The sequence below is a fragment of the Phyllostomus discolor genome, chromosome X (assembly GCF_004126475.2).
Source record: "Phyllostomus discolor isolate MPI-MPIP mPhyDis1 chromosome X, mPhyDis1.pri.v3, whole genome shotgun sequence".
Taxonomy (NCBI): domain Eukaryota; kingdom Metazoa; phylum Chordata; class Mammalia; order Chiroptera; family Phyllostomidae; genus Phyllostomus; species Phyllostomus discolor.
The window spans coordinates 84,662,427-84,685,762 of record NC_050198.1 but is presented as its reverse complement, the minus strand read 5'-3'; the positions used below and the strand labels follow the sequence as shown (position 1 = coordinate 84,685,762).

The following is a 23,336-nucleotide window of genomic DNA, read 5'->3' as shown; positions in this document are numbered from 1 at the left end:
ATCAACGGTGGCTGCCTAACAAGTGCAAAGGCAGGTGGCACATCTGTAAGAGTCCCCAGTCTCAAGAAGCATTGGGAGAGGAAAGAAGAGGAGGGGAGGGGAAGGGAGAGGAGGGTCAGAGACAGGAGAAAGAAGTTTGGAGCCCGGAGACAGAGGAAACCACACAGGCCAGGTGGCAGTATGGAGGACCCGCCCTCGGCTCTGGGCCCGCCCCTTGCTCCACCTCTTCTCCCTTTTCCCACCCACCCCCAATAGCAGCTCTCATCCTCGAGGGCGGAGAGAGGTGGTATTTGAGTCCTCCGGTATCCCAGCAGGCAGTGCAGCCTAGAGACGCTGACAAAGAACCGGAGGAGCAGTCGCAGCTGCTTTCCGAGGAGCCAGTGTTGCCGAGGTGAGAGTCCCCTGCCGTCCTGTCACCCACTTCCTCCGACTTCGGGGAAAACATGGAAGTTACATTGCTGAGAGACCCCGTGGAAAGAATGAGCAGTCCCTAAACCCCGAGCTTGTCTCGGTGACCGACAGCAGGGCTCCGTGGCGCCGGGATGCGGGTGGGAAGTGGAGAGAAGGAATCAGATGGGGTCCTTTCTGCTCCATTTCTGTCAGTTGCTCTGCGGTACGCGGATCCCAGCTCAGGGTTTGGCCGGCCAGTAAGTGTGTCTCTCATTCCCGGGCGGAGGCAGCAGGCTCTGGATCCTCACTGAGTCTGCCTGGCAGAGTTCGGTTACCCCGGGGATGCGACTCCGGGGACAACTCTTCGGCGGATGTTTTCAAGAGGACTGTGGGAGCGAGGTTGACTCTCTGTTCGGGGTGACACCGTCCTCGCGTTTCCTCCTTCCTCCAGCCCTTCTGGTCCCACCTATTGAGCAACTGGAAATCGGTGGGGCTGGAAAGTGGAGTACCAGGGTGGCTGGAGGGAGATGAAAGTGGGGTGGAGAGGCAGGGAGGGACAGCGATCGCCGTCTTGGAATAATGGTGGGGGGTGTAGGAGGTATGTGGCCTGTATGCTTCCCCCTTCCAGGACCTCCTTACGGATTCTGATGATTGCACCAGCTGCTCGGCTGTAAACAGGCTCACATGACCGGTTTCACGAGGAGCCGGCCGGTGTGGGGATGGGGGCTGGAAAGGCTGGGCCCGACCCAATCAGGTAGAGCTGAAGTCCTAGAACCGAATGTTTGATACTCCCGCTCCTGCCCTCCCTCCCTTAATCAATGTTCTGCGGTTTCCCCTTCTGGGTAAAGTAACTGACATCTGTCCTCTGTGGACTACAGCAACGTTTCTGCACCAGTAGACTCAAACACACCTCTCATGTTGGGGAACGAGAGGGCAAATATTAGATGAAAACAGTCCCAGATATTTGACCTTTGAAAGGAAATGAGATCGATGCAAACCTGAAAAATTGAGTCCTTTGGATCGTGCCTAAAAAGCAGTCTTGTTCTTTATGAATGCATTACATTCTTAATGTGAATTCCAGACAGGGAAAAGGTCTACTTTTTCAGGTAGGGCACACATGGGGTTTAATATATTCTAGATGGTGAAAATCTTGACAACATTTCCTGTAAGCTCTGGGAAATCTCTCTGACTATAAGATGCTATATATAGGATATTGTATAGGGAGTGGATACCAACTTTTAGATTATGGCATATTTAGGATAAAGCAGTGGGAAGTTTGGAAACGGGGTCAAATGTGCCTTTCAAGTTGTTCACATCTATAAACCCAAACAGGACGCGAGTTTAAACTAGTTTTTGGAAGCATTTCTAGAACTCTCAGAATAAGAGGCTTACTCAAATACCAGGATATTTGAAAGTCTGTAGTTTTTCAATTCTGGTAAGGATAGTTACGCTATAATTCCTTTACATGTAATATATAATTAAATGTAATGCACCAAAAATATAATGCATGATATTCACTATAGTTACCCCTTTATTGGGAAAGACAGAAGATAGAACTAATAGCTTATAAAATAATGCATGTTTCTCCCCTTAAATTGTTCATGCACCTTTTCTCCCCAAATACTTCCATTTTTTTCTTATGAAGCATTTACATTTAACTCCAATGCCTGAAAACCTAAAACAAGAAACTACAAGAAAAGCTTGTCCATCCCAATAAAGTATGTAATTTGCTATTCTTTTTCTGTTTCAAGAAGTTTAAGATGGAAAATAGAGAAATTTAAAATCTTGTCTAAAACTCAAAGGAGCAGATTATCTGTGCTGCTCTTAATCTTGTTTTGTCACCTTGTAACATTCTGGAGACTCTTGCCCTACAATAAACAGATTAACTGATTTACTCTTGGAGGCCCTCCGTTTTCCTTATCTGCAATATGAAAGTTTTGTTTTAACCTCCTGGGTCTTTTACAGTTCTCCAATTCCATAAAATAGTGTGGTTTTTGGTTGGGAACTATTCTTGGCCAAAATAAGATGGTCAAATGAGCCAAAATATTGGTATCAATTAAAAAAAAAACATGCAGTAAGTAACAATATGCAGGACCAGAGTCCTGATAGAAATAGAAATCACACTCTGAAAAAAATCTTATGAGATAAATTAGCCTAATAGGTTGATCTGTACCTCTCTTTTTCATTCTCCTCCCCATCAGGAAATGGAAGATTGCCTCAGCAAAATCCTGCCTCCAAAACTAGAAATAACAGCCTCACCTGACTTTCATGACCTTCACAGCATAGTACAAAGTCTGATTCTTTCAGGAAAAGTCCAGCTTTTTTCCTGAAATAAGTGGGCTATGTGATCAGTGGTGAAGTTGGAATAAAAAGAAGGTGGCTCTAGCAGGGCTTCACCTTGGTAGTACCTTGGTTAGATCACCAGAACCATTGCTTTTTTTTTTTTTTTTTTTTGGTTTGTTTTTAGCTTTTTAGGGTTTGAAATTTAATTTTGCCAGCACATCCAGAAATTATTTACCAGTCTCAGGGATTGATTGATGCTAATCACACTCATGAAAGATTTCTGTGTTATATATATATATGAATGCCAGTTTACTAAGTTACAGCGAGAAGTAGATCTACCAAGCAGACCAGACTCATGTACAAGACAGGGTACTCTTTGCTCTTGACACTATGGGAATGCATAGAAATTGCTGTTGACCTTCCCTTATTCTATGGTCTATGTGGACCATTTCTTTCTTAAGACATCTAGTGGTCAATACATTCAACAAGAGTACAGTGTACTTTTATATAAAAATCATTACAGTCACACCTTTGTATGGATCTATCCTAATCTCCTGATAGAACTTGGGTCACCTGGAAAACACCTCTAAAATCTGTTTTCTCTCTACTCCTACTTTCTTAGACTAGGCCTCATCATTTCTCTATGCCACACTCATTTAATAGTTTTTTTTTTTTTTTTTCTCACTATGACTACCCTGGAGTCCGGTGCTGTGCTTGACTGGTCAATGGTAACCAGTTTCCTACTTCCAATTTTATCCAGTTAGTTCCCTGCTTAAAATCCTTTGAAGGTTCTCCATTGCCTGCAGCAATGGTTCTCAAAGTGTAGGATGCACTAGAATCATCTGGAAGGCCCCAAACCCACAATTTCTGATTCGGTAGGTCTAGGGTAGGACCCAAGAATTTGCATTTCTAACAAGTTCCCAGGTGCAACTGCTGCTACTGTTCTAGCACCACATATGGAGAAACACTGGCATCCAGAATAAAGTCTAAACCCCTGAACTTGGCTTATAAGACTTGGCTCCATCTGCCTCCAGCTTATCTTTTCCACCTTATCTCTTGCCTCTTCCTCATACATACTATTTTTTTTAATCATGTACAATGCCAAAGCTCATTTTAAGTGTCCCTTTCATGTCTCTACACATATCCTTCTTAGAATTCACCCCCCTCTCCACACCTACTACAAAATCCTATTTAAGGCAGACCATCACTTTCTTTATGCTCCCAGAGCATTTTATATCTTCAAGCATTTTAACACTTGCCACATTGTATCCTAACTATTATGTGTATCTGTTTTCATGTTAGATGGAGTTTTGAAGGGCAAGACAATGTTTCCATCTTTTCTCCACATTTCTTAACACAGTGCCTGGTATATAAGTGCTCAGTAAATGTTTGTTGAATGAATTTATTATTCTAAAATGTCTAATGTGCTATATATAGAAACATATATATTTCATATAATGAATTAATATTACTTTTGCTTTAGGAATTGCACATACATCTTGAAATAGCTGAAAACATTGGGATAGTGTAAAACAAATGTTGGAAATAACTAGCTTAAAGGAAATGTTTTTTTTTCCAAACATTTTATTTATTTATTTTTAGAGAGATGGGAAGGGAGGAAGAAAGGGAGAGAAACCTTGATATACGTCAATCAGTTGCCTCTCTCATGCCCCCAAGTGGGGACCTGGCCTGCAACCCAGGCATGTGCCCTGACTGGGAATCAAACTGGTGACCTTTTGGTTCACAGGGCAGCACCCAATCCACTGAGCCACAGCAGCCAGGGTAAAGGAAATGTTTTTTAAAAAGACATTACTGGAGAGCATCCTTATTTTTTAAATGCTTAAAGCATACATCACTCAAATTTACATCTTGAATATGTAATAGCCTATCACTATATATCATTTATAGCAAACAATCCCATGAGTAAGATATCAAACTGTACCAAAAAATCCAGGAAATGTATAAACACAAAAACTGCCTAATATTGAGCATTGAACCATTTAAAAATATAAAGTGAATATTATAGCATTACTTGTGAAAGAGTCGACTTTAGGAACATACTGGCCATTAAAAATCCCAATAGGCAATACTGGATATTCAAAGAGGAAGAGAACTGAGTTTATGAAATGGTAAGGAAAGAGAGGTTTTAATACCATTGAGGGTAAAGCGAAATAACTTATTGCTCTTAACTATTTTGTATTTAGTTGGCCATTGGCAAGGACTGCACCAAGTATGGAGAAAGAAGATAACCCTTGTGCCCAGATAAAAGGGAGCAGACCTGGAGGTGGAGCTAGGAACCCTAATCAGAGTAAACAGAAGAGCCAGGGACAGGTAGTAAGTAGCTGGTGCTCTGAAGTCAAGAAGATGGGCCACTAGTGTATGGGGATATCTGTACTTTGAATCATCCCTAACTGTTTTAAACTTTGAACCACTTCAGTACAAGAATAGCTAAGTTTCACTTACTTCATTTGATTTTCTTGCAGCCTCCTTTTCTCAGAAAAGGAGGGGCAAATGAGAGTATGCTTTTAAAGTGGTTTCTGTGGTCTCTAATAGTCTCCAAGTTTTGAATCTATGGTGGTAAAGGATACTGAAACTCCCTTGCTTATCTCAGAGTCTCATCTTTTCCTTCCTCTGGTCAGTCCAAAGTGAGGGAAACAGAAAATGATCACACTTTTGGAGTACTGGCCTCTCTGGACTGATGGTAGAAAGTGAGGATCTCAAAGCATTTAGGCTTTTTTTTTTTTTTTTTTGGAAAGTACTTTGCAAACTGGTCACAAGGTGGTGTACATACATAGGATTTTCTTTCACATTTCACATTTCATTCAGGATTGCCTTTGTGTGGAAGAAAAAGGGCAAGGTAGTTTTCTATAGCACCAGCTCCTAGCTCCACTATTTCCTTGAAATGTTGAGGGTATGGTAGTCTTTTGGAGCCTTGGATTTCTAAACATTACTGGCCCAGTTGGGCACTGAAGAACCAGAAGAGATAACCTGAGGGAGATGGAAGGAAGAAAGGGAAGGAGAGGGTAGAGGGGCGGCTGGGAGTGCTGATTGTCTTTTCACCTCTTACCACAACTCATGACAAGTAGCTCCTACAGATTTACTGCTCCCCTGATTGGGATCATTTGCCTGTCTTCGGATGAAGTATGTTCAGCTATAGGGAAGGGCAGTGTTCCTTGATGAAGGAGTCAATTATTAGTAGACTCCTGTAGGTTAACTGAAGCTCAGTGTCTGCTAAGAGCCTAACACTAAGCTTGGGTATATGAAGCATGTAAAAAAAAAAAAAACACAGAAAAACAACATGGCATTATGCCTGACATCTGGTGAGTCAAAATCAATCCCCACAAAACAAAGGTCAAACTAGCCAATCTATACAATAAGTACATTTAAAATAATAAAATTAGTGAGATCCATGTAAATCAGGGTAGTAGAAGAAAGCTGCAAGAAGAGGGAATTTGAACTTGCCTTTGAAGAATGAGGAAAATTTTGGTGTCTAGAGAGAACAAATAAGATAACCCTTGGTTATTAATGCCTAATGGTTAGTTACTGACAGCCATAGCTATTCTTTAATAATAAGGAAAAGACATTGTGCACAACTTAGTAAGTGGAATTTTCTCTTGATTTTTTTCCTTGTAAAACTGAAAAGGGAAACAGGTATCAAGGCTTGAATTTTGGATCATCCTTTGAGAACACTCTGGAAAAGCAGGGGAATTTTCTAGAGATGGGGGCATACATGGATGTCAGCATTAGGGAGCAGGTCTTTTAAATTGAGACACAAAGCAGATGATGACTGTAGGGAAGGGTGAGTCTGGAGACAGGAGTCTTGCCACTAATACCCTGGTAAGTCCCTTACTCACTGTGTGCCTGCTTTCCTCAGCAGTAAAATGAGAAGGGTCAGGAACTAAAATTCTTTGACTTTGTGTATGCTTTTATGAAAGCAACCTTATAAACAAATTTTCAGTAAGGTTTTACTGGCTTAGTATATAATCTCTGCTCAGAATTTTTGCACCTTATCATTTTGCGATATGGACTGGAACAAGGAGAAAGTGTTAGTCTCCAGAAAACCATCACTTAAAGGCAGGTTTTAGCTTCATTAAGTTTGTTGTCAGAGTCTCTAATATTGCCCTGGTGACCTGGTGCTAACTCCTCCCTAATTTCCAATGGTTGGAGTTTAGAAGATAACTTATATCTTAGCCAAGATAAACAAGGAATGGAAACAGGGATGTGAAAAGAAATAATAAACTGTCCAGAAATGATTAAACACTTATGGTGATCAGGAGATAGACAGTCTATTCATGATTCATGGGAGAATGTGTACATATTAAACTGGTAAAGATAAAGCTTCAAAACTAGAATAAAGCTTCAAAAATAGAATAAAATTTATACTAAGCCAATATATAAAGCTTGTAAAATTTCTACTCTAACCTGTGATGACTTCTCCTTAATTTTAACTTCCTGGTTAGATTTATAAACCATCTTATACTCCTTTATAACAAAAAGTTTTACATTTTCCTAAGTTTGCAAGTCATCTTAAATAAAACTTTATTTTCTCATTGCAATGGATTTGTTGCATATAAAATTATTTTAAATGACTGGAATCATTCTACTTTACACACTGCTTTAAGATTTTCAAATTTATGAAAGGATCATAAATTGGAAATGCAATTAACAGATTTTTTTCACAAATTGTTTTTACATTGCTTCAAATCTGGCACGTTTTCATTTCATTTTATTTTATTTTTATAATTTTTTGTTGTTGTTCAAGTACACTTGTCTCCATTTTCCACCCACCATGCCCCTCCATCCCATCCCTACCTCTCACCCTCTAATCTACCCCCTTTGGCTTTGTCCATGTGTCCTTTATAAAAATGGCACCTTTTGCAAATTAGGCCCTAGCAGAGTTGTTGTTTAATTCAAACTTTTCCAATCTAAGAAACAACAACAACAAACTTTTGAGCCCTAGCTGGTGTGGCTCAATGGATTGAGAGCTGCCCTACATGTGACCCAAAAGGTTGCCAGTTTGATTCCCAGTCAGGGCACATGCCTGGGTTGCTGGCCAGGTCCCCAGTGTGGGGCATGTGAGAGGCAACTACATATTGGTGTTTCTCTCTTTCTCCCTCCCTTCCCCTCTCTAAAAATAAATAAAATCTTTTAAAAAAACCCACTTTTAAATAGTTATCATAGCATTCAGAATTCAAAAGGTACTAAAAGGTATTGGGAGAAAGCTCTCCCAGCCCTGTCCCTGGCCACTCAATGTACTTCCAGGTGTGACTCTGGCTACCCTTCCAGGGATATTTTACCCATATCCAAGAAAGTAGATTTATATATACTTTTATCTCCTTTTTTTATACAAATGGCAGCATACTATACACTCAGCATAGCACCTTGGTTTTCTCACTTAATGCTACTCTTGAAAATAAGTCCAAATGCACACTACACAAATAACTTCTTCTTCTTGACAGATATGTTACCACAACAGATGGTTATACCTTATTTAATAAGTCACTATTAATTGACCTATGGGCTGTTTCCAGTCTTTTGCTATTGACACACTCGCTCTTATTGAGTGCCAAGCTTCGTTCTCTGTGCCTCACGTACACTTTAATCCTCAGTGCTGGAAAAAAAAGAAAAAACAAAATATTCTTTCACATGGGGGATATTTATATCAGATAAATTCCTGGAAGTAGAATCTCTAGATTTGAGGGTATGTGCATTTAATTTTTGCAGGTATAGTAGATATGCCAATTTATATACACACTAGCAATGTTAAGAACATACCTGATTGCTCCAACCATGTGGTGTCAAACTTTTTGATTTTTGCTAATCTGACAGATAATAACATTTATTTCAGTATAAATTTAGTTTGTATTTCTCCTGTGAAGTTACACAACCTTTTGTAAGGTTAAGAGCAATCTGTATGTCCCTATCTATAAAATATTGTAGTGTTTGTTTGTTTTCATATTGAGGTGTCTTTTTGTAATGATTTGTAGGACCTTGATATATAGTAGGAAAACTAGAAATTGCCTATGATATGAATTGAAAATGTTCTTTTTGGCTTTGCTTAGAAAGTATTTTGCAAGCCCTGGCTGGCGTAGCTCAGTGGATTGAGCACGGGCTGCAAACCAAACTGTCGCAGGTTCGATTCCCAGTCAGGACACATGCCTGGGTTGCAGGCCATGGCCCCTAGCAACCACACATTGATGTCTCTGTCTCTGTCTCTGTCTCTCTCTCTTTCTCTCTCCCTCTCTCCCCCTCCCTCTCTCTCCCTCTCTCCCTCCCTCCCTTCCCACTCTAAAAAAAATAAATAAATAAAATCTTTTTTAAAAAAAGAAAGTATTTTGCCATATAGAATTATTAAAGTTTTTATGTAGTTGAATTTACTAATATTTTTTTGGTTTCTGGTTGTTAGAAAACCTAAGATTATAAAAAAGAAAATATTCCCCATGGTTTATTGGGGAATGAATGATATGAGAAGTAAATTTGTTATTATTATTAAATTAGGAAGAAATATGAGAAATATGGTTTCTCATGTTTTATGGTTTTATTTCTTTACATTTAAAGCTTTGATCCATGTGGAATTTACCATAATACAGTTTTGGAATTTTATAAGGCGTGAGGGATAAATTTAACTTTTTTTCCCTAGAGGGAGAACCAGCTTTATCAACATTTATTGACTAAACTATCATCTACAAATCAGAAATTTAAGCTTTTATCATAAGCTAAATACTCATTCTAACATTTTTAGAATGTGATGTTGAATTTTATTTAGTGATGCCAAGTTTGGATGTTCTATTCCTAATAGCCAAGCTTACTAAGGAAGTAATTATAGAACTTATTATTTTCTATTGAAAAAATAAGATGCCAAACATCTGAGAGCAGATTATCCAAAAACAAATGCATATGGCTTTTAGAAAAAGAAAGAAATTTCAGGTCAAATAAAAGCTCAAAAATAAAATTATTTAATCAGATACTTTTCAGAATAATCTTAGTTATATTTTATTGAAATGGACAGGTACTTTGATATAGTGGAAAGAATACTGGACTAGGAAGCAGGAGGTTTGCTGATATTTTTTGTCTTAGTCTGGTCTCTTCCTAATTTAATAATAATAACAAATACTTAGAACATTGCCTGCCCTAGAGTAAATGCTAAAAGTTGTATATACAATATAATTCATTCAATATATGTAATTAATAAAAATTTTCAATTTGTTATGAATTATACAAATGTTAAACATTATTACATATAAAAATGGCAATAGGTCCTTTTAGCTCAGTAAAAAAAGCAACACTTTTATGAGCTACATGCATGCTATGAAATATATGGATATAAATTACCATGATGATCTGGGAGATCTCTCTCTCTCTCTCTCTCTCTCTCTCTCTCTCTCTCTCTCTTTCTCTTGCCTCTCACTCCCCGCCAAATGTGGACCTGGCCCACAACCCAGGTATGTGCCCTGACTGGAATGGAACCTGTGACCTTTTGGTTCACAGGATGCCGCCCAACCCACTGAGCTACACCAGTCAGGGCATGTATCCTTTTCTTTAAGGACAACCTCAAATTCCATTGCCTAGCTTCTCTTCCAGGTAGGATTATTCATGTACTCTTCTAATTCTCCAGTACTTCATATACAACAGTATGCATTATAATAGAAGTAGCTTCAATATTTATTTTGTTTTATCAATGAAACTTGAGTTTCTTGAGGACAAGGCCTGTGCATTATTTATCTTTGTGTTTTTGTGCAGCTCCTGACAAAGTGCCAGACCTATAATAGGCTTTCAGCTGAAAGAAAGGGATAAACATTTGCATACATGACTATACAGTATCCTATTTGATAAAAGTTGGAAAGGCTTTAATCAGAATCAGAGCTCATGCACCCAAGTAGCTGGTAAAACCAAAAATTTTAATCATTTGTTACATTTCTCTTTGAATGTATGGGAACTTGAATGCAAAGTATTAAATGCTTTATGGCCTATTTTAAAGGTGTGATCTACAGGGTGAAAATCAGACATTTTCTGTGAATGTATGTTTAACTTTTGCATTTTATTTGATTTTATTAAAAATCACACTTAGGTTGTTAGCTAAATAAATGTTGTTGCTTAAAATTAGATTAGGAAATAAATACAGAAATATTGCACTTATCAGACAGTCAGACTTCTGCCAGTTACAGCTGCCTGGAACATATTCAAGAATCCCAGAAGGAATCCAGAAAGATCTTTGAAGTTGGAAGAAAATAGCTCTCATGAAGTCTGTGCACTTGATGTAGGAGGGGAGGCACAGTGCCACTTGCATGCCGAGGCCTACTTACTGACACTGAATTTTCATAGAAAACTCCATGGACTGCTTAGCAAGTTTGGATATTTGGCTTCCCTTCCAGACATTTTTGCTTATTTTGGATTTGAACAGAAAAGAGATGAAAAGAAATCTCCCATCCATGCTGTCTGAAGGCACTAAATAAAGTATTGCTGAAATGAGTGTGAAAATGATTCTCATGTTTTTTTTTTTTCATATAAATCATGGAAACTTACTTTGTTTTATATTTTTTTAGTTTTTAGAAATTCTGATTGGCTCACATAAAATTGGTGGTGACAGTACTTTTATTTTGCTTTTTTGAAAACTGAGGTTTAGCCCTGGCTGGTGTGGCTCAGTGGATTAAGTGCCAGCCTTTGAACCAAACAGTCGCTGGTTCAATTCCCAGTCAGGTAACATGCCTGGATTGTAGGCCAGGTCCCCAACAAGGGGTGCATGACAGGCAACCACACATTGATGTTTACCTCTTTCTCTCCCTCCCTTCCCCTCCCTAAAATAAATAAATAAAATCTTTTTTAAAAACCTTATTTTAAAAAACACATTTTTTTCGGCGTTTAAAAAGAGTGGTATCTCTTTGATCTCATCTCTTTGAAAGGGGGTGATTAATTTGAGGTAGAAAGCCTTTATTCCTTCATTCAGGTATTAATGTTATTTATCATAGGTTGAAATCTTGAATGGGAAAGGAACATGTATACATTTCTTGGTGTAGTTTGGTAAAAGCTATATAAATAAGCCAGGAGGAAAAGTCTAAAGACATGTTTAAATCATCTGGGGGCCTATTTTAATGCATTCTTTTTGTGGTGGGACAAGAAATGTAAACAGGTATCATTCAGTTTTCTTTTTCTCTTCTCTTTCTAGATTGCCAAAATGCTTTGGAATTTTTAACTAACTTGACGAAAAGTCTAAAATAGATTTAAGACTCTAAAACAGAAGCTGCAGCAAGGGGGATTCAGTGCCAATGCATCAACAAAAAAGACAGCTAGAGTTAGTGGAAGGAAATCTTCCTGTTTTTGTGTTTCCCACGGAGCTAATATTTTATGCAGATGACCAGTCAACGCATAAGCAAGTGTTGACTCTATATAATCCCTATGAGTTTGCCTTAAAGTTCAAAGGTGAGTCTTCTAGGTCTATTTGATGGATTTTAACTAGTCCCTACTAAATTTTTACTTGTAGAAACTAATTTTTAAAAAAACACTAATGGTCATTGTGAATTTTTCTTTCAGTTTTGTGTACTACTCCAAATAAGTATGTTGTCGTTGATGCTGCAGGTGCAGTAAAGCCTCAGTGTTGTGTGGATATGTAAGTCCCAATCACTTCCTGGTAACATGTTTTAATATGTTAATATTTGTGTTTAACTGTTTAACTTGAAAAATGTTTTTTCTTGAAACTGTTCCCACATAGGCATTTATTATATTTTTATTTTTGCTGAAAGTTTTAGTCTATCAAAATTCTTGAGGGGTGCAAGTAGTAAAGCGTAAAGGGGATCAAATATATGGTGCAGAAGATTTGACTTTGGGTGGTGGGCACATAGTACAATATATAGATGATGTATCATAGTTATATACTTGAAGCCTATATGATTTTCATTGTCACCCCAATAAATGTAATTAAAAAGAAAAAATCTTTTTAAGAAGTATCTAAGAGATTCTGAACACGTCAACCAAATAATACTTCATTATATTGGAACCAATGTGTGTGTTACTATTTCTATGAACATTTCCTCATTGATGTGCTTTTAGTCATAATGGACATTTATGAAGGTAAAGTTATAACTTATTCCTTTCAATTTCTCTAGCTATAAAAAAATTTAGCTTTCTTTGAAACATGTTGCTATTATAGTGACATTTGGGAAACTAATACTACACTCTCAGAACAAAGGTAATATAAGTTCATCTGAAATGATTCAGCTAATAAGCTTGGAAGTTAATCTATACAAACAGGAAGCAAGTAAAAGGTTATCTGAGCTCTTTCAGATAATTTTTCTTAGTGTCAGATGAATGATTGTTTTTTCAAGCTGTTTAAATTTAATTTTCACTTTAGAACTGATGGTGACCAGATGGATCCATTGACCTGCCCTTAGTTTAAACCACCAAGTAAACTGTGTTTGTTTAAATTTTCTATGAAAATGAGAGCAGAAGTGTTTTTCTTTTGTTTTTTTTTAATTAAATTATTTTATTGTCGTTCAATTACAGTTCTTTGTATTTTCTCCCCACCCACTCCAAACCCACCTCCCTCTCTTGCTTCCACCCTCCCCGTTGGTTTTGTCCATGCATCCTTTATAGTAGTTCCTGAAAACCTTTCTCCACACAGTCCCCTCCCCCCCTTTCCTCTGGCTATTGTTAGATTGTTCTTATTTTCTTTTGAATAGACTTAAGGCCTTAAAATGATGTCTCTTTAAGGAAGTGTTTTTGCACATGTCTTTCTTTTTAAAAAATATTTTTATTGTTCAAGTACAATTTTCTACCTTTTCCCCCCAACCCCAGCCCAACCCCCCAGCTCTCCCCATGTTTTTGCACATTTGTTTTGATTTTCATTCAATACAAAATAAGCAAGGACTATTCCAAAGAAATGTAGTCTCTAGTCAAATAAATGTGTTACCTTAGATCTAATTGTTCTGTGTTCTCTATGAAGAATTAAGTAAAATATATGGAATTGCAGATAAGGTATAAAAGTAAAAGTGCTTTATACTCTTTTCAGAGAGATATAGATGTGTATTGTTAGCTTTCGGTTGGATTGCTCAGAATTGATTACTTATGCAAATGCTTATTTTCACCTGCATTCATGGATTTCAGTTTTAAGCCTAGGGTGAGGTTTGTTACTTGGTAAATAAGAGGCAATAGCGATTTATGAAACTTTTGTGGGGGAAGAAACAATTTCATATATTTTATTTAGTAAATGTTCCTGCACATAGATATCCAGAAAAAAATGTCATTGCCAAAGGAATTTTCTTTACCTGTCATTCTTTTACTTGAGACTTTTATTCTGTTTTGGAGTGTGTGCTTTTATCAAATATTTCAGAATTACCCATTTCTTTTTGGGTTTTACTGTAGTTTTTTATCTTCATTAACAAATTTCTATATTTGAGTATTTGGTTATAGTCAGTTCATATTGTTTTACTATATAAAATCTCTTGCTGAATTCTGTTTGACAGCCCCCCCAGAAACCTAAACAGCATTTGTTGTTTTTGAATGTTTTCAGTGTGATACGTCATAGAGATGTTCGATCCTGTCACTATGGTGTAGTAGACAAATTTCGTCTCCAAGTTTCTGAGCAAAGCCAGAGGAAGGCTTTAGGAAGGAAAGAGGTTGTGGCTACTCTTCTCCCTTCTGCAAAAGAGCAACAAAAGGAAGAAGAGGAAAAAAGAATAAAGGAACCATTGAGTGAAAGTTTATTTTTTGAGCAGTCATTTCAACCAGGTAATTTTGGCTTGTTTTTAAAGCCCTTTTGAGGTCTTACACATTGTTAACTTTAATCAGGGAGCTAAGAATAATTATTAGAAAAATAATCTGTCACTTTAAAACTAATCAGCTATTTCAAAACAGAACATAGAGATCAGGTACCTAAAATCGAGCCTGCTGAGACCTAGAGCTGGACTTTCAGAGAGGACTAGAGGATGATGTCAAGAAAAGGCAAATGTTGCCATAACCTTATCTTTTATTTTAATCATTGTTCAAGTACAGTTTTCTTACCATAACCTTTAAACCTATAAAAACTGACAATGTACTTTATAATGCTAGCACAATCTGGTAATTATATACTTTTGTTTCTGTGACTTTCCTATATCCTTTCTCATTTAATTAGTTCAAAGAAGGAGAGAGAGATTGTGTTTGGCAATAGGCCAAACTTGGTGAACTGTTCATATTATTTTGAAAAAAATCTCATTAAAGTTGAAGTTAATTAAACTAAGTAGATTATAATATCCCCTGTGGGCTATTAATTGAATACTTCTCCATTCCTCATTTCCTCCCAGCTTAGACATTCAGAAATGTTATGATATGTTCTTTTAATACTGACACTATCCTCATCTTCAACTCTTTGGATATTTTCCCCCTACTCTCTTAACTTCTCATTATCTCCCTCCAACTCTATTATAAAAGGAGGAAGATAAATTTTCCATAAGAAAACATGGAAACATTTTTGATAGTGATATATGAATGTGATAGTAGCTGTCCTTGAAAGTGCCACATGAAGTGTACCTGTTATTATATTAGTTTGTTCATCTTAGCATGTTTCTTTCAATAACACAGTGAGCAATACCTCTTTGATTTACTATAGTCAAGGCTTCTTAGTCCATGTAGAAAGAGCTCAGATTTTCTGGTGATACCAAAACTAGGGACCAGATAGTAGCTAGTAGATTGTTTTCTTTTTAGCAATTATTATTGATCGACAGGACCAGCTTTTCATCATTTGAAGCTGAAAGAAACCCTCTGTCAAATGTCACTTTGACCTCAGATCAATAGTAAGTTAACTTATAAATATTTATGAAATGCAAGATTCTCCTTTTAAGATGCCTTCTCCAGAACAAGAAAGACCATATAATGAATTTTTTTTTGATGTTAAGTTCATTGGAGCTCATTTTTATATTTAACAGACCAGTTTAATAGTCAAGAATAATAAGAGTTAAAAATTTAGTTGTATTTTTTCTTTTCTTTTTATCTATCATCTATCTATCTATCTATCTATCTAAAGATTTTATTTATTTATTTAGAGAGAGGGGAAGGGAAGGAGAAAGAGAGGGAGAGAAACATCAATGTGTGGTTGCCCCTCACATGTCCCCAACTGGGGACCTAGCCCACAACACAGGTATGTGCCCTGACCGAGAATTAAACCAGCAACCCTTTGGTTTGCAGGCCCTTGCTCAATCCACTGAGCTACACCAGCCAGGGCTTTTTCTTTTATTTTTAAATGTATTAGAATTCAGTTGAAAAATTATCCTGAAAGGCTAAATAATTACAGTATGTATTCATTGAGAATTTTATTCTTATTTTATTTTTATAACAAAACTTTGGTATCTGAAGTATATTAAAATATTTCTCTAATTGTAAAATTGGAGTAGGTAGATGAATGAAGATAGGTGATATTGAAATAACACTTGGTGATCTCTGTTTTGGAAAAAAATCTCTCTAAGCCATCCATGTTAGGAAGCTCAATGAAAACAGGCCTCTTATTTGTCTTGTTACCATTATGTTCTCTGCACAGAATACAATCATCCATCCCTTGGTATCCAAGGGTGATTGGTTCCAGGACCCCTCCCTCTCCAGCCCCAAATGCTAAAATCTGAAGATGCCCAAGTACCTTTTTCAGCCCTTTGTATCCATGGGCTCCACATCCTTCAACTGCAAATCAATGATTTGTTGAATCTGCAGATTTGGAACCCGTGAATATGAAGGGCTGACTGTAGTTACATGGGAAATGTGTATATGGGCTACACTGGGAAGTCTGGACTTCTTATTTTATAGGGTCTCTTGGGTTCGTTTTCTTTGTCTTACAAGGTATCTGCTGCTATGGGCACTCTAGAACAAGGGCAATATGACAGTAAAGTCCCAAATACAGTCTTGGCACACATGTTCTGTTTGTGGGTTGTTAACCCAATGTTTCTAATGTGGAATTGAGTCAAGTTTTCTTCTTTAATAAAGTATAATTGTGACTAATTTAGTCTGTGTTGACTAAGTGATATTTTTAACTTCTCCTATTTATTATTTTAATATAGTCATGTGCCACTTAATGACTGGGAATACATTCTGAGAAATGTGTCATTAGATAATTTTGTTGTTCATACATCATAGACTACAATTATACAGACCTAGATGATGTAGTCTACAACATACCTAGGCCATATGGTTACAGCCTATTGCTCCTAGGCTACAAATCTGTACAGTGTGTCACTGCACAAAACAACACAAGATTAAATAAAGCACAAGATAAAATGATGCAGTTAAGTGATGTGGAAAACATGAGACCTGTTATGGTCTCATTTCAAAACATGTTATGGAGCTGCTGTTGCCTGCATAGCACAACATACTTTTTTTATAGCAAACTCTATAAGTAGAAAGAGTATACTGTAAAATAATGATAAAAATCTATATAGTATAGCAAATACAGAAGCCACTAACATAGTTATTATCATTATCAGGTACTATATACTGTGCACAAGTGTATGTGCTATACTTTTATATGACCTATAGCTCAGTAAGTTTGTTTACACCAGATTCACCACAAAAATGTGAGAAATGTGTTGTTCTATGACACTAGGATGGGTAAAATATAACTAGGTGATAAAGTGTTTTTCAGCTCCATTATAATCTTATGGGACTACAGTTATATATGCCATCTGTAGTTAACCAAAACATAATTATCCTGCACAGGACTGTAGTGAATTACTTATGTGTGTTTTCCAGTATGTAGTATTCTAAGGTTTTTCATTAAGGTCCTCTAAGCTCAAATGTTGAAATAAATTGAGATTATGTTTTGGGGAAATTTTGAAGTGGTATTATTTTTTTATGTCTTTAGCTTGAAAGGTGTTTATTAGACATAAGTACAAAAATGTTGTGAGGCTCTTTGAGCTAGCTGGAAAATGGTCATAGGCTGTACTCATTAAAGATTCAGATTTTTAAATGTATTGAGGCAGTAAAAATGAGAATTTTTTTCTCAAGTTTATTGTATAAAAACATACAGCAATAAATTTTTTAAAGAATATAGCCCCATATAATCCCATACACTTAATATATCTGTCCCTGGCTGGGTAGCTCAGTTGGGTCGAGCATTGTCCTGATACACAAAGGTTGTGGGTTCCATCCACAGTCAGGGCACATACAAGAGTCAACCAATGAATGCATAAATAAGTGGAATCTCTCCCTCTCCCTCAACCTCTCCCTCTCCCTCTTCTTCTTCCTCTCTCTCTTTCTCCCTTCCTCTTCTCTCTCAAAATCAGTAAAGTAAAAATTTAACCAAAAAAAAATCTGATATAAATGTCCCATGTTACTTTCCAGGCCTTGTCTATGCACATAAATATAATTTTGTATATATTTTTTCATTTAATAGAAATTTAACCAAGAGAAACCTGCAAAGCATACTTTTATAAAATACCACAGCCCAAGTTATTTACAAGATGTTTTAAAAAGATGTTGCTGAATCTTTGTGGGTTTGTCTTAATTACGTTACTAATGAACTATGTCTTTGCAATGTTTGAGTCAGTGCTCTCTGGCTTAAGAAAATTTGGCTCTTATTGTTTATAATAATAAAATATTGAAGATGACCTAAAAGACCATCAATTAGGAATTGATTAAATTTTGAATATTTGTGAGATGGGATGGTAGGCAGGCATTTACAAGGATTTGATAGAATGATAGGTGGTTATATATTGACATGGAAAGAGGTTCAAATATATTCTTAAGGATTCAAATATACTCCTAAGTGAGAGAAAAAACAGGTTTAGAACAGTAGGTATAATATGATCTCATTTATATGAAAATTTATTTTACATATTTACATGGTCATTAATAAAATCTGAAAAGATTTATGCCAAGCTGTGAATAGTCTTATTTCCAGGAAGATGGGATTATACAGGAACCTTTATGATTTCTATATATCTATCAGCTTTTATAATAATCAGAAAAAAAGCTATTTCTATTTTGAAAAATTTTAAGCATTTATGTAAATATTTTTGAATTTCTCTAAATACTAAGGATTCCTTGAAATTATCTTTAGACAAAATCAGAATCCTGGTGAGGTGGACAGTATATATGAAAAAACTTTTGTCTAAGTTGTTTTTAGAAGCAAGCTCAGGGATTTTTGTCTTTTTACAGAAAATAGAACTGTCTCCTCAGGACCTAGTTTACTAACTGTCTTCCTGGGAGTGGTGTGCATTGCAGCTCTAATGCTTCCTACACTGGGGGATGTGGAATCGCTGGTGCCTCTTTACCTCCACTTAAGTGTGAATCAAAAATTAGTGGCTGCTTACATCTTAGGTAAGTATTTTAAAGATGCATTAGGGGGTGTATGTGCAGGCAATTTTTATGGCTTGCAGGTGGTAGTGATGGCATGGAGGCAATCCTGAGAAGGGAAGCTTATGTGCATGAGGTGATTGTGGTGGTAGTGGATTTTATTTTTAGAAAAACAAAAGATTGCTTTAAAAGCATGTTGAGGTAAAGTGCATTGTAAGATTTAATTCTTGGCTCACATTTAGTTCCTTTCTATTTATTTAACTAGTACTCAATACTGTATTCAATTATTTTCTTTTTGATGACTTACAATGACATAAAACATGGGTAGAATGCATATATTCCATGATACTCCATTTCTACTTGTAGGACTTGATTCTAGGGAAACACTTAGACAAAGTGTACACAGTGATAAAGATGAACAGTGCAGCCTTTTTTAATATTGTGAACCTTTCTCTTCAAACTAGTTCCCCTTTTTCTTGTTCACTCATTCTTTCAGTCATCCTGACTTGAAATCTAATAATTAGTTCTACTGAATATCTGTTCAGTACCTACCTAATGTGTCTAGGATTGGGGCTCTAGTGATGAATGACTCTTTCCTCATAGTCTCACAACTTCTGAGATGCCATCTCTTTTCAGTATTTTCTTTCAGTATTCCTTGGTGTGCTAATTTCAAAATTGTTTTCTATTAATAAATTGTCTCCCTACCTTCTGTTTGTGTCTCTTCTCTTCCTGTTCCTGTCCTCTTCCATTATTTTCTGCCCCAAACTATATGATATTGTTGTTAGACTTTTGTCCATTATGTTTTGGTTTCACTACCACCACTCCCTACTCAAAAACCTTCAGTGTTTCCCCACAGTCCATAGAATGAAATATAATCCCATAGTTTCAAATTAAGACTGTCTGTACTCTTTTTGAGACCTCCATGAGCTACTGTTGACTAGTTGTTGCCTTATATAAATCCTTGATAAGAGTCATTAGATTATTTGTTGATCCCCAAAAAGCTCATCTAGAGTCCCAGTCTTACCTTCATGTCCTTGCCTTTGCCCTCCCCTCACTTGAATGTCTGCCCATCTCATTGTTCTATTATCTTTCAGGCTTATTTCACCTTTACCTTTTGGGGTATCTTTTCTGACTGCCCCATCCCTATGTGATTATTCTCCTCTGTACTTCATCACATGCTTTTTATTTATTTTTTTATTTTTTTATTATTTTTTTAATCATTGTTCAAGTACAGTTTTCTCCCCCCTACTCCCATTCCAGCCCACCCACCCAACCCTCCCCCCTTCCCCCCATTTCCCCCCACCCCTAGTTTTTGTCCATGTGTCCTCCAAATTTGTTCCTGTAATCCCTACCCATTCCCCCCTGAAATTCCCTCTTCTCTCCCCTCTGGCCACTGTCAGACTATCCCCTATTTCAGTGTCTTTGGTTATATCTTGCTAGTTTTTTTTTTTGTTTTGTTTTGTTGTTTAGATTCCTGTTAAAGGTGATATCATGTGGTATTTGTCTTTCACTGCCTGGCTTGTTTCACTTAGCATCACATGCTTTTTAAATCATTCATATAAAACTGAGCATATTATTACATTTTATGATTTTAGATCTGGAGTTTCTTCAAAATAGACAAGCCAAGCAAGAATACTATGCTTCTGTCTATTTGTGGCCCTAGGACCCTGTGATGCAAATAGGCCCACAGTGTTTTTGTTGATGAAGTCAACTGGCTTTACTGACACTTTAAAATGGCATGTCTACTATTATTATAACTGATGAAACTGGATAAGGTGGGAGGTATATTTGATGGTTAAAAAATTAGCTATATTCAGACACTAATGCTTGTCTGTCCAGCAACTGCCCTTTGCTATCAATTGGATTTCATCTGTATAATATCAACTGAATTTGAATTGACTTCAAGTTATTGATAGAGTACTTGCTTATGTGCTGTATTATGTTTGCTCATTGAGGGCTAAACAATTGCTTATTGAATGGAACATTTTATAAAAATGTGTATCTTTAATTATTCTCCATTTTTTTTCTTTCAGGTCTTATCACAATGGCTATACTTAGAACATGAGCAAGGAATTCAGTTGACTTCTGAAGTAAATTTATCTTGAAAATATGAATGTGGACTGCCTTTTATCTCTTTCACTCCATGAATATGGTACAAACTATTGAATGATTTACAGTGATTATAAATGTATAATATATATTTTAAATTACTCTATAATTTTATTCAAAGGACTTGGGGACATTATGTTACAGACAACAGGATGCTTCTGAGTGACATCTAGGAAATTCTTTTAAGAAATTATTTTATAAGCCAGGGTAGCAATTCTTATATCAGACAAAATGAATTTCAAAACAAAGGCCATAAAAAGAGACATAGAAGGACACTTCATGATACTGAAGGGTAGAATCCATCAAGAATATATAACCATTGTAAACATATATGCACCCAACATAGGGGCACCCAAATATATAAGGAACATCTTGGAGGGATTCAAGAAAAATATAGACAGCAACACCCTTATCATAGGGGATTTTAACACTCCATTGTCAACAATGGACAGATCTTCCAAGCAAAATATCAACAAGGATATAGTGGCACTGAATGATATACTACATCAAATGGACTTAACTGATATATACAAAGAACCGAAGAAGCTTCTGTGCTTTTCTACCCCAAAGAAGCAAAATGTGCATTCTTTTCAAATACACATGGAATATTTTCAAAGATAGACCACATGATAGGACACAAAACAAGCTTCGACAAATTCAAGAAAAATTGAAACCATATTAGGCATTTTCTCAGATGACAATGGCTTGAAACTAGAAACCAACCTCAAGAAAAAAACTCAAATCCATGGAGACTGAATTGCATGCTATTAAACAATGAATGGGTTAATAGATCAAGGAAGAAATCAAAAAATTTCTGGAAACAAATGAAAATGAACACACAACAGCCCAGAACCTATGGAACACAGTGGAGGCAATCCTGAGAGGGAAGTTTATAGCAATAGAGGTCTACCTAAAAAAATAGAAAAGTCTTAAATAAACAACCTAATCCTACTTCTACAAGAACTAGAGGAACAACATCAAAGCCCAGAGCAAGCAGAAGGAAGGAAATAACCAAGATCAGAGCAGAATTAAATGACATAGAGACTAAAAGAACAATTCAAAGGATCAATAAATCCAGGAGCTGGTTCTTTGAAAAGATAAACCAAATCAACAAGTCTCTAACAAGACTCAAGAAAAAAAAAAAAGAGGCACCAAATAAATAAAATCAGAAATGAAAGAGTAGAGATTACAACTGATACCACAGAAATATAAAGGAATGTAAGAAATTACTACAAATAACTATATGCCAAGTAATTTGAAAATCTGAGTGAACTGAACAAATTTCTAGAAAACTACAATCCTTCAAAACTGGGTCAAGAAGAAGCAGGAAGCCTGAATAGACTGATAACAGCTAGTGAAATTGAAGGGGTAGTCAGAAAAGTCCTGAGACACAAAAGCTGTGGAAAGGACAGTTTCACAGAAGAATTTTACAAAATATTTAAGGAAGAGCTAACCCCTATCCTTCTCAAACTATTCCAAGAAATCCAAGGAGAGGGAAGATTCCCAAACTCTTTTTATGAAGCCAGCGTCACCCTAATTCTAAAACCAGATAAAGACACAACGAAGAAAGAAAACTACAGGCCAATATTGCTGATGAACATAGACACTAAAATCCTCAACAAAATATTGGCAAACCGCATCCAGCAATATATTAGAAAGATCATACACCATGATCAAGTGGGATTCATCCCAGGGATGCAAGGATGGTACACTATTTACAAATCAATAAATGTAATATATAAACAAAATAAAAGTCAACACATGATCTTAATCAATAGATGCTGAAAAAGCATTTGATAAAGTACATAACTCATTTATGATAACACTTAGCAAAGTGGGAATAGAGGGAGCATATGAGAAACCTACAGCCAACATCATACGCAACAGGCAAAACCTAAAGTCTATTCCCCTAAGATCAGGAACAAGACAAGGGTGTCTGCTGTCACCACATTTGTTCAATATGGTATTGGAAGTTCTAGCTACAATGATCAGACAAGAAGAAATAAAAGGCATCCAAACTGGAAAGAAGGAAGTAAAACTGTCATTGATTGCAGATGACATGATAGTGTACATAGAAAACCTTATAGAATCCACCAAAAAATTGCTCAACCTAATGAGTGAATTTGGCAAAACAGTGGGATACAAAGTCAATATTCAGAAATCGAGGGCATTTTTGTACACCAACAATGAAATATCAGAAACAGAAATTAGGAAAAAAATCCCATTTACCGTAGCAACAAGTAAAGTAAAATACCTAGTAGTAAAGTTAACCACGGAGGTAAAAGATCTGTACTCAGAAAACTACA

The 23,336-nt window shown here is 36.4% G+C and overlaps 1 protein-coding gene across 5 annotated transcripts; it reads left to right on the top strand.

Annotated features, from left to right (window-relative positions):
• Nucleotides 1-248: 248 nt before the first annotated feature.
• Nucleotides 249-21,949, top strand: MOSPD1 (motile sperm domain containing 1). Of its 5 annotated transcripts, XM_036017181.1 has the most exons (8): nt 258-391; nt 1,019-1,144; nt 2,036-2,108; nt 11,837-12,090; nt 12,202-12,277; nt 14,177-14,394; nt 18,784-18,945; nt 20,955-21,245. In XM_036017181.1, the coding sequence occupies exons 4-8, from the start codon at nt 11,937-11,939 to the stop codon at nt 20,984-20,986; spliced, it is 642 nt and encodes a 213-aa protein (XP_035873074.1). In that variant the 5' UTR covers nt 258-391; nt 1,019-1,144; nt 2,036-2,108; nt 11,837-11,936; the 3' UTR covers nt 20,987-21,245. The 5 variants fall into 5 exon arrangements, with proteins under 5 accessions (XP_028378582.1, XP_035873074.1, XP_035873076.1 ...); XM_036017183.1 differs by lacking the exons at nt 1,019-1,144; nt 2,036-2,108 and adding an exon at nt 6,317-6,510; XM_036017182.1 differs by lacking the exon at nt 1,019-1,144.
• Nucleotides 21,950-23,336: the final 1,387 nt, after the last annotated feature.